The sequence below is a fragment of the Melospiza georgiana genome, chromosome 13, assembly GCF_028018845.1.
Source record: "Melospiza georgiana isolate bMelGeo1 chromosome 13, bMelGeo1.pri, whole genome shotgun sequence".
Lineage (NCBI taxonomy): Eukaryota > Metazoa > Chordata > Aves > Passeriformes > Passerellidae > Melospiza > Melospiza georgiana.
In genome coordinates, this window is record NC_080442.1 from 12226878 (window position 1) to 12238929 (window position 12052).

General features: G+C 43.8%; 1 protein-coding gene across 1 annotated transcript; it reads left to right on the forward strand.

Annotated features, from left to right (window-relative positions):
• The first annotated feature begins 5443 nt into the window (after positions 1-5443).
• On the forward strand, positions 5444-11187 carry MESD (mesoderm development LRP chaperone). The gene is made up of 3 exons (XM_058033671.1): positions 5444-5638; positions 9892-10124; positions 10835-11187. The coding sequence occupies exons 1-3, from the start codon at positions 5444-5446 to the stop codon at positions 11097-11099; spliced, it is 693 nt and encodes a 230-aa protein (XP_057889654.1). The 3' UTR covers positions 11100-11187.
• The last annotated feature ends 865 nt before the right edge of the window (positions 11188-12052 follow it).

The following is a 12052-nucleotide window of genomic DNA, read 5'->3' on the forward strand; positions in this document are numbered from 1 at the left end:
CTGGAGATCTATTTTGTCTTAAATGCTTTGGTGCTAAGTGTTTTGTGGTCAGTGCTTACAGCCATTACTTCATGAGAGATTAAGCTGTGGGGTCTGGGTCTGTCTGGGGTCTGCAGAGGTGGCCATGGTCGATGCACCTGAGAACTGATCTGCCTGTAGCCAAAAACACAGATCTGGAGGAACAGTTAACTAGGCACTTGAGACAGCAAAGTGCAAACACAGTTACAAGTTGTTGGTTTTTTTTTTTTTGTCTATAAATAAATAAGTTTTAGGATAGTGGGTGGGCTTTCACATACAGGTTTAATTAATCTGGTGTTCTGATGTAGTGGTTTGTGTTTGTTCTTTTTTTAACATGGCATAGTCAAAACCACAGTATCAAAGGTAAGAACAAATTTATTATGTAAACAACATTAATGTAAACATCCCAGTAGTGGGATGCTGGTCAGTTCCTGTTTCTCAGCTGAAAGGTAATACAGCAAAAGACGTTTTCTTTTGTTGTCCTTTTATTCATTGTTTATTGCACTGTTTTCACCACTTGCTGTATATAATCAATTGGTTGTCCCCTGCTGTTACCATGGATATTTAATACATCAACGTGGAGAAGAGACACATATTTATGAAAAGGAAAATGCAGCTACAAAACTCCTCTTGCACTGAATGGACAGCTGTGCCATATTTTATGTGAATGCAGCCAACAATGGCTTTTTGCTCCTTGTTCTTGCCTGCCATCTGCACACACAGACATCCATCCTGCACCTCGTGTGTCTCAGGGCTGGTGCCCAGGAGGTGCCATGCAGCTCCTTGTGTCCCTTCTCCCTCCTGGAGCAGGTGAGAAGGGCCAGAGGCACGTTTGCAGCCTTGAAACTCAGGAGCACTCAATGCAAGAATGCCAAATGCTGTTGGTTCCAGTGGTCCAGCACAAACAGGACTCCAGGACCCTCCCTTAGATTCCTATGTCTGGGTTTTTTTGACATCAAAGGAGAACATGGTATTTTGAACAAAATGTGCAAGGGCCCACCCTTCCTGAACTGCACTTCTGGTTGTATGTTCTGTCCTGCAGCTGTAATACTCTACAGAAGGGTTTGGGTTTCTCCCCTCCCTGCCCTGTTTAATGTATTGTGAGAGAAGTTTAATAGATGTTTTCACAGGAGCCTCTGGTCCTACACTGCTCTCATTGTGCCTCTCTCTGTGTTCTCTGAGCAGGGCTGCTGGTCATTAACAATTTAAGCTTAGTACCTCTAATTCATCTGAAGTTCATATAATGTATTACTTACATTAGATGTAGGTGCCAAAACTGACCTGTAAACCTAAAATGAAATTGGGACTACAAAATTAATTTCATTTAGATTCTGAAAATTAGACTATAAATGGAATTCCTATGGGAGCTGTGTAAATCTTCTTTGACATTGATTTAATGTAATTCTTTTAATAGGATAACTTTAAATTGTGTAACTAGTACATAGTTTTAACCAGCACAGATTTGTAGCAAATCTTGCATTAAGATGAGTACTAAGAGGAACATTTTGTGGTGTTTCTGAATTTAAGGATCACACTGCATAGTTTTAATGTAGTTGAGTAGACAGTCAGGCATCATACCCCTTCCCCAGCCCTGAGCAGGTAGGTAATGGCACCAAGCTGTGATGTCATTTATCAGACATCTCCATCCCATCAGTGAATTTTAATTTATAAAATGCATGTGCAGAGGATAACACAAATTCAGGGTAAAGATTTATTTTATGTTCAAAGCTCAAGTCAGAATCTGAATTTCAAGGTTAGTACCCGAATTAGAATTTCATGTCGGAATCATCATAGTTAATCCTTAATCTGGGAAAATTTTGAATTAAAGACTTAGTTTTTTTAATTGGATTCAAGAATTCAAGATCTGACAAGCTGTGGAACAAAAATGTGTGTTCTTTTAATAGATGGCAAGTAAGTGTGCTTGTCTTACGCATGAAATTAAATTGAGGACTGAAATTATTCTGAATTATTCAAATGTTCACGCTCTAGATGACAGCATATTCTGCTTGCTGTGCTGCTTTTTATCCAAGACATTTTCTTGCTTTTAAAGATAGCATGTTCAGGTCTGATTCTTTAAGTTTAATTCTGCCTGTGAGTAAATTCAGAGGGTTGGATTACAAATGCACTGTCTGTGCATGAGAGCTCGGGCATTAGATTCTCTCTGCAGGGGAACATTTAAGGTACTTGAGATAATTTGACCTATGAAAACAATAATTTTGAATGTTTTACTGCAAATAACTCATAACAGCCTGACATTCTGTAAAATGTATGGTAGTCCTTTTAAACAGGGAAGAATATGCTGAATGCTGGGACATCTCAAAACTTGCATCCAAAATTACCACTGCAAGGCTGCCTTTACAACACTTGATTCATGTGGGCTTCTATAAACATCCTTCTGTGCCAGTAGAGTTCTTGAAATGAATTGATTCTGCCAGACACAGCAAATGCTGATAGCAGGCAGCCCTTGCATGTTCATTGTCCCTTCTGCATGCTTAGGGCTGATCTTCTGTCTTAATTGTCTGTTTGTCCTTCCAGGAAGGCAGGCGCTGCCTTTTCCTTAATGAAGTCAAGTTCTCTGTTCTTTCTAGGGTTTAATTCCAAGGATTGTCAAGGAACAAGCTTTAAGATTGTACTGCACTGTATTTGCAAAGAAAAGTAAAATGTGACAAATATGAATCCACTTTAAAATAGAGAATTGCATATAAAACACCACCAGCAGCTAAGACTTGAGAGAGCTTTTGGCAGTTAAAAATTCATATTTTTCTCCGAACTCATAAGAAAGAATGGTGTGGAAAATACGTTTTGCACAAATATAGTCCCAAAAATGGGAGAAAAGAGATAATTTAAACTTCATTAACAGAACATCCTGAATCCTCTCATATTACAGCTTTACCCAGCCCTACTCAATAATGAAAACAGTTTACAAGAGAAGGTAGATTTGCATTTCTGGTAAAATATAACTTTATAATTAAGTATAATAGTAATTAAACTTGAGTGTTGCAGAAGCAAAAATGACAGTCACTGCTTGAGACCTTCCCTGGCATGACCAGATGGGACTTTCAGCTACAAGGTAAAGTATTTACCACCTTACCCTCACAATCTACAATGAAAGTAGCCATGTATTCTCTGATATTCTGTATTGCAATCCTAATAGTGTTAGCTGCTAGGACTATAGAAACTGTTAAGAAATGTGAAAATGCTTAAGCTATAAAAAGCATATTGGCATGATTCAGTGGATGCTCTGATCAAAACACTCTGTGCTTCAATAAAAAGAGAATGCAATTTAATTTGCTGCTGTTGGTGGTGTGTGCTGCATTGTGTTTGTTTCTTGCGTGGAAAGAGGAAGAGCAGAGGGCAGGGGCTGAGCAGGTGTTTGTCCTGCAGCTGACCCCACAAGCAGCAGACTTGAACGAGTCTTCCCAGACACCGAATTTTGCCTGAACAGAGGTAGTTGCAAAGTCAGAGCCAAGAATGAAAACTATCTCCTTTTCAAATTAAAGCTTTTATTGGCACGGCAATGAAATGTATCGTTTTGTTGGTGCAGTGCTGGCTATACTGAACAACATGTTCACCTACCAGAGGGAATCAGGTTACTTTTGAGATCCATATCTGAATGTAGTATCAGATATTAAAGATAGTAAGTTGGCTTAGTTTGTTCTAAGAAGAAAAAACAGAATTGAAGAAAATATTTCCTAGTAGAAATTCAAGGAAAATATTTTACACTTCAAGTCCAGCATTCCAAGATAGAATCTTTTTTTTTTCCAGTGAATGTATGCACGATCCAGTAATAACAAAAGTTAGCAGAAACCTATTTCAGTAAAACCTCATTAATCACAGCAATCTGATATAGTATACCTGATGTTCATTATATTTAATGAGAGATCACCGAGCAAATGTGCTCATTAGTGGCTCTGGTATTGGACAGCTCTGTGAGAAGAACTTGTCTAAACCCTGTTTCAGTTATGTACATTTAACAAGCTCCACGAATAGCTCTGGGCTGCTTCCTGTTCCTCAGGCACTGGCAGCGCATCTGAAACGTTATAAAACACATGGAGGCTGCAGCCCAGGCTGGTTGGTTCTGGGGGTGCTGAAATCTTGGATCCCACATCCTCCTCTGCTGTTTCTCATGGTTCATGTGCTTGGCAAGCTGCTCCTTCAGGTGCTGTGTCTCCCTGGTGTTCCCCCTGCTCACTTCAAGAGTCAGCCAGGCTTTGGAGAGCCCCCCAAACCCACACCTCTGTCTCCTGACTGCTTTTGTTTTCTTTGTGCACACCTTGCCCATAAAGGCAGTGGGCTCCTGGTTCATTACACGACCAGAACTGGATCATCTGTGTTTGAAACTAATGATCCTTAAAGTCCCTTCCAAACCAAACCATTCTATAATTACAGCATTCCATGATACAGTAACAGAATTGGGGCTGAAGAGTTCTCAACAGAATTAGTTCCTCTGCTCTGAACCTGGGTCTGCCTTCAATGCTGAAATGGAAAAGCAGCCTCTTCACTAATCAGCCTGACTGCATTTAATATCTACCAGCAGCAATAACTGTGATGCTTCCCTGAATTCCCAAGTTTAAACTTACTGGAATCCAAGGTGAAAGGTAGAAGAGAAGATTGTGCTATTTGTAATTAAAATGCTGCCATGAGGAAAAAAATGAAGATTGGAGTGAAATAAGGCTGTGCAGACATCCATGCATGTAATTTGGTTTAGATAATGGAAAAACAGCCTGTACAAAGAAAAACTCGTATCTTATACGTTGTTGTGGTGGTCAGATGTTCTGAAATTGTATTTTAGCAAACAGCGTTCATTTTAATAGTTTTCTTTTAGAAACTTAATGTTGCTGAGACAGTAGTCAAAAATCAGAAGACTGATGCAATGGGCCCAGGTCAGCAAACCCAGATACTTTTCATCCTGGTTTTTTTTTTTTTTTTAATGAAGCAACCACACAGTTTAGATGCCAGGCCTATCATTTATTTACTCGTCTAAACCTCTCAGTGCCCAGTGTTCAGTCGCTGCCCGGGCCCTGCAGGACCGCACCGGGGGCTGCTCCGCCTGGAGCGGGGCTTGGTGCGGGGACAGCGGCACCCGGGGAGGCGGCGGGGGTGGCCGGCAGTGCCCGTCAACGCCGGCCGCTCCGGGGACCCGGCCCGGGCCGCGCCCAGCCCGGCCCGATCCGCCTGTCCAGCTCCTCCTCCCGGCCCGATCCTCCTCGCTGCCTTCCAGCTCCTCCTCCCGGTTCGATCAGCCCCGCTGCCCTTCCAGCTCCTCCTCCCGACCCGACCCATCCCATCCCGCTGCCTTCCAGCTCCTCCTCCCGACCCGACCCATCCCGCCCTGCTGCCCTTCCAGCTCCTCCTCCCGGCCCGATCCACCCCGCCCCGCTCCATTTCCAGCTCCGCCTCCGGCCCGGCCGCGCTGCCCCCGCCCATGAGGGAGCCGGGGCCGCCTTCCCGGCAGCGGCAGAAGATGGCGGCGGCCGCGGGCTGGGCGCTGCTGGCCCTGGCGCTGTGTCTGAGCGCGGCGGCCGCCACCGGCGGCTCCGAGGGGAAGCGGCCGCCCAAGAAGAAGGACATTCGGGACTACAACGACGCGGACATGGCCCGGCTGCTGGAGCAGTGGGAGGTGCGGGAGGCGCCGGGCCGGCGGTGTCCGCCCGCAGCACGCGGAGGGAGCGCCGCGGAGCCGGGGGGCGGCGGGGCCGGGCCGGGGCAGCTCCGCCGGGCAACGGCCGCTCTGCCCGGTCCCAGGCAGGGGGGAATCCCCGGGCCTGGTCGGGACTGGGCGGGAGGGAGCCCCGAGCCTGATGGAGGGTGGCCGGTGCCGTGTTCCTCCCTCCGAGGCTCCGGGTCCGTGTGTGGGGGTTTCAGAGTCGGGCGAGCGGCCCTCAGCCTGCCCGGCCCGGCCGGCCCTGTCCCGCCTTCCCGGAGCCCCAGCACCCAGCCCGGTGCTCGGTGTCTGCCAGCAGCCTCGCCTGCCTGAAAAGTCTGGTTCTTTCCAAGTATTGAGCGATACACATTGTGTGACTGAGGGGTGGATACCAGAAGGAGTATTAATTTCACGTTTACAGGGTAGATACGTTGTTTTGGTTTGGTGTTTCTTTCCTATCTTTCCTCATAGTAACAACTTCTAATTCCAGCTCTATCTCGTTGCCTGCATCCTTATCAGCCCGCTGCCTTAACTTTCCTTGGCGGCTTCCCATCACTCTTTTCTCCATGTGGTTGTCATGCCACTGTTGGGTTCTTTTCACTATGTTTTATTCCATCATCTTCTGATAAATGCCAGAGCACTCCTCACTGTCATTTATTCTTTCCCGTGAGGTTTTTTCCTGGAATATTTTGCAAAAAACCCTGAAAGAAGTAATGGAGAGAAAACTTGTGTTTTACGTAACACCAGTTGCAGCTGTAAGTCAAGGTGAAGTGTGTCTTGTATGTGAATTATAGATAAAGTAAGAGGAAGTATGGATGCCTGCTTTGATCCTGGTTGGCATGTTATGGACTTGCTTATTCCATGGATTGTTACTCCATATATCCCTTTAGGAAAGGCAGTGCTTAGAAAATTGAGTTAAAATTAGAAATAAAATTAATAAAAAGCTCAAAGTTCACTTTTCTGTTAGTAGTATCAGCCAAGGACCCAGCAGGCCCAGCTTCCAAAAATCAATGCTTCCTATTGCCCAACTTGAACCAAATTTGGCCTTGTAGGAAAAAAACCTTAAAAGGTGAGCATCTCTTATTAACGAGATGGCTGAAAGGGAGACTCAAGTTAATGCTGTTGTAACTCTTGACTGTATATTCTGCTCCAGCCCTAGTGGGCAGGTCAGGGGGCTCTGGAGGGTTTTTCCTTTTCAGCTGGAGCAGGTCCCTGCTCCAGGTCAGGGTGTGCTGCACAAATGCAGATGGGGCAGAGCAGCTGGGGAGGCACTGCTGGGGCTGGGGTGTCCCTGGGGAGAGGCACACGGAGCAGAGCAGGGACTGAGCTCAACACTTGGGGGTTGTTTGGTCTCCTGGGCAGTCGGGACACACAGGGAACATGGAAGGCTCGAGGGGGTGGTGGAGCAGAAGAAAGGGCACGAGTGCACTGATGGAGTGGGGTGAGAAACAAAGGGGCCACTGTGAATTCGGGTAAGAGCAGGAACTGCACTTGGGAGTGAGGGACACAGGGATGATCTGTACAGAATCAAATGTCGTTGCTTTCAACTGAATGAAATTACTCCAAGGATATTTTATTTCCATAGCAATTAGTCTAAAACCATTGGAGGATGGTGGTTCTGACCTGCCTGGGTTCAGCCACAAGGCTGTGCGTGTGGCTCCTGCAGCTTCCCCAGCAGGAGCAGCCACCTCTGCACAGGGTCTGGTGCTGCCCCTTGCACCCTGTGCGTGACTGCCTGCTGATCCAGGAGAGGGATCTGAGGGAAACAGGGGTGGGCAAAGAGGCAGAGGAGCTTCAGCAGCTCAGTTGCACAGCTAGAGCTTGGAGGAAGCCACCAAGGGATTTTCCTCGTGCAAAGAGACTCTCCTGAAGCCTGGAGTCCTGGGGAGCTGGACACAGAACTGAGAATCTGGGCTGGAGGACTCTTAGTTATTGAAATGTCAAGTGCTTTAAATAGTTCATGACTGTTACAAGCTCAGGGATTCTCAGGCTTGACTCTGATCATTGAACAGGCAAAGCAATTAAGTGAGATATGTTACTAATGCTTTTAAAAATCAAAATGCATGGCATTTATGAGAAATTTCTGAAAATGGGGGCTGAGGAGAGGAGCAAGTGAAGAAATACGCAGTTTTTCCTGTGTCTATGTAATGCTTTTGTTCTGGAACCTCATGTTACTGTTTAAGTGAGTGAGTCTGTGTCCTGGGGTGACTTTAGGATGCTGAGTTGTATCCCCATTCATCTGTTTAGCCCAGAAATAAGTTTTGCACCCTTAAAGCAAGGTCTGAGAGTGAAGGGGAAGGAGAAGGAGAAGCAGTGGGTTGTCTGTATTCAAAAACACAGAGATAAGAGTTTCAGCCTTCCTTCTCACAGACAGGAGAGAGCTCTCCTTTGCTCTCAGTTAATTTATAGCTAGCTGGGGCAGAGAAGTTCCCCAGACTGGTTTTTCTTTTTCTTCAAACTGATTGGTCCTGCCCTGGACTGAAAACACTGGAGCTCAGGCCTGTGACCACCAGGGCCTGGGACACTGCATTCCTGTGCAGGAGGGACTGAGAGGAGACTGAGTGAGTTGATCTATTGTTTAATATTATTAATTTTTATGCTTGTGAGTACTTTGCTTCTTAAATAAAGTTTTTTTCCACTTTTCTCCAAGGAAATCTTTTCCTGAACCAGTAGAGAGAGGCCACTTGAATCTGTTTTCTAGAGGGACCCCTTAGGAAGTTTCCTCCCAAATTTGCCCTAAACCAGGACAGTCTGCTAGACTTTTCAAAGCAAAACCTTACACTTTTCCTTCACTTTTTTCCTTTTTGATAGCTTTAAGCACAGCTGCATGACATTTTGTACAGGAAATAATAAATGCCATCTAGGGGAGCTCTTGGCATCTTCTGATAATATTTCCATTCAAAGTGAAAGAATACAACTTCAGGAGCATTTAGTTAGGAATAGTTAGGAAAAAAATAGGTAATACATGTTAGTAGCTCATGTTGTCACTAAATCCAAAGTCAGTTTCTGTATTTTACACAGAGTATTTGGAAATGTTTCTGCCTTTTTCTTTCAGAACTGTGGAGTAGAGCAAAGCTGGCTTGCTCTATTAAAACCAGACTTAAGCTTCTTTTAATTGTGGAGGATGTTTTTCAGTCAATCACACAATATTTGTATTTTCACTGTAGTTTACCAATCTGACCATTCTCTGGCCTCCTGTAAGATAATGTTCCCACTTAGTGAGGGCAGGAACTTTCTTGGGCTCTCCTTTCCTCCCAGTTCACTCATTTCAGAAATTTCAAGGCGTGTGAACCACTTGAAGCATGTTTCAGCCTTGCAAAATTGAAACCAAGACATAATTAGTAAGGAAAGAAAGGATAAAATTTAAGCCTCCTACAGCTTCTGTTCTGTAGTGCATAAACTTTAAAGTTTGCTGTTACAGAAATCAGGTTCTGGCTTCATGTAAGTTGTCACCATATTCAGCTCAGAGTTGTGAACTGTTTTAAGGGGCAGCAGTTTGATTGTGCCTTTCCAAATGTTTAAATGGCTGTCAGCCTCAGCAGAGGCATCAAGAGATTCATTTTTTTCTTTTTTGTGGGAGTGATTTACTCTGGGTGATTATGTTGTCAGGCTGGGAGCTGCATCCGTGCATTAGAAAAGTCACGAAACCTTTAATCAAAGTCTTTCTGTGGCATAAGCACACAGAAGATCTGAATTCTTGTGGGTTTAATTGTTTAAAGACACAAAGTAAGGCAACTTAAATTCTCAAGCAATCACATGATTCCCAGAAGTGAGTTTTGACCTCTGAAAGCAGCATCAGATGAATGTTTTTCCATATATGTGTGTATGAGGCTTTTTATTGCAACTTTCCCATTTCATCTTGCATGCATAATAAATATTTGTGAAACTGAAGAAAAAATGCCATTTTATGAGTTTCATAGATGGAATTGTATTGAATTAGCCTTAAGGCTGAAATATTTCTCAGTATGTGATAAAATGAGATTCCACCTGTCAGTATGAAAATGCATTATTTTCAGGGGAGGGTTATAAATGGAAAGAGCATTCTTGGTGAAGTATCTTGAAACAACAGTCACTATTTCTTTTGGTTTCAGGATCTCCATCATTCAGCTAAAAAATATTTTATCTAAGAACAGTTATTCTCCAAACAAAGAGAAATTAAAAAAAAAATAGACCCAAAATATATTTGTGGAACAGTTGAGTTTAAAGCTTTCTTGTCGTTTTCAAAACAGAAAGATGATGACATTGAGGAGGGAGATCTCCCTGAACACAAGAGGCCTCCAGCACCAATAGATTTCTCAAAAATAGATCCAGGCAAGCCTGAAAGCATCCTGAAGCTGACAAAGAAGGGGAAGACTTTGATGATGTTTGTCACAGTGTCAGGAGATCCAACAGAAAAGGAGACAGAAGAAATCACCAGCCTGTGGCAGGGCAGCCTCTTCAACGCAAACTACGACGTGCAAAGGTGAGCTGTGCACAAGGATAAAGTTCTTGCCTTTGCAGAACCTTTTCTTTCTTTCTACCTGAAAACCTTTTCAACTTTTCATCCTTTGCTGTTCTCCGTCTCCATAATTCATTACTGTTTCTGTTTCTTTGTCAGTTGTGACAAAATTTGTGGTGTGATGCAGAAACTTCTTCAATGCTTGTGCACTGTGTGTGTGTGTGTATAGCCCCAATTCTTTTTATGTCACTATGGCTCAGCTATTTATCAGTTCTAGCTACAGTAGTTTGCCTCTGTGCTTGATGGGAAACATCACACTCTGAAGACTTGTCATCACAAAAGGCATTTTGTTCCCCTGTTAAAAAATGAGACACTTTTTCTCTCTGAGAGAAAGCATAATTTTAAAACAGAAAAATGTTGTGCTCTTCATTGAGGCTGAGAAGGGTTGCAATAAGTTTATAAAGCATATTTAATCATGAGTGGATTTTACATAGTGCTAAATTTGTTCTAAATCTGTTCCCTTATTCTTAGTTTCTTGGTTACTTATTGATATACTTCATACATTTTATTCTTAAGTGTCATAGAAGATTGTTCTCTTGTCCTCATCCCCAAGCAACAACTGGACCAGCTTTTTGCTCTTAAACATGTGCCTCAGTGATGGAGGCTCTCTGAGCAAATGCTGAAGTGTTTGAAAAGCACAGAGTTAACAGAAAAAAATTGGATTTTTCCTGTAGGTTTATCGTTGGCTCCAATCGAGCCATCTTCATGCTGCGGGATGGTGGCTATGCCTGGGAGATCAAAGACTTCCTGATCAGTCAGGAAAGGTGTGCAGATGTTACTCTGGAAGGTCAGGTTTATCCTGGCAAAGGAGCAGATGGAAGTGAGAAAGTGAAAAACAAAACAAAACCTGAAAAAGCAAAGAAGAAAAAAGAAACAGAGAAGAAATCCAACGGCGTCAAAGAGGACAACCGAGCCACCAACCAGAGAGAGGAGCTATGACAGCCACGGTGCCCAGACTGAATCCTGCTCTGCTGCTCCTCGAAGGGAATCTGCTGATGAGTCCTGGCTTTTGGGGAGGAAGGAAGCAGAGACTACTGAAGTTTAAATTTATGTTGAAATTCACCAGTTTACTCATTGCTGTCGGCCATTTGTTTAGTTACAGGAAAGGTAATGCTTCATGGCAGCAGTTGACTGCTTTAGTTTGTAATTTTTTTATGCTTTTGTTGTTGTTTAAAACTAGCATACAAATCTGTGTGTCTAACATCACAAAGTTAATTTAAGTGGCAAAGAAGAATTATGGTCTCAGAATACACTGATATTCAATCTGTAGTAGCTGTGCCCATCTTGGGTGTACAAATCATGGATTCACAGCTGCTGAGAGCCAAGTGCAGTGTGAAAAGATTCTTTTGGATGATGGTTTGATAGACATAGTTGGCACACAACTGCCCAAAGTAGCAAAGAATAGTGGCCAAAGATGCCTGAAATTACAGGATTTAGGACATGTTTGGTTAGACTGCCTGTTTCTTTAAAATAAACTCAACCCATGTGTCCCAGGAAATCTGTGCTTAGCAGTGTGATGGGTGCTAGGTAGGAGCTCTGCTCATGCACTCCAGATCTATCTGTACAGGAGGGACACTCTGTGCCCTGCAGGGGTGAATGGAACTGTGGCACCTGCACGAGCAGTGTCAGGGTGAAAAGTGAAGATGAATCCAGGGCACTCAGGCTGCTCCTGCTGCTGAAGGACTGTGCCTGTGCAAGCACCTGTTCCTGTGCCCCATTACTCAGGCAGTGAGCTGGAAGAAGAACATTCTAGCTCTGAAGTTAATTTGGTTTACTGATTTAATGGTTTGTTTAAATATTTGAAAAAGCTCTAGCACAGAGTTAAACTTTGAGTCAGACATATCACTTACTGATGCTGATCTGGTTAGATTTTGGTGGGTTTTTTTTCTTGG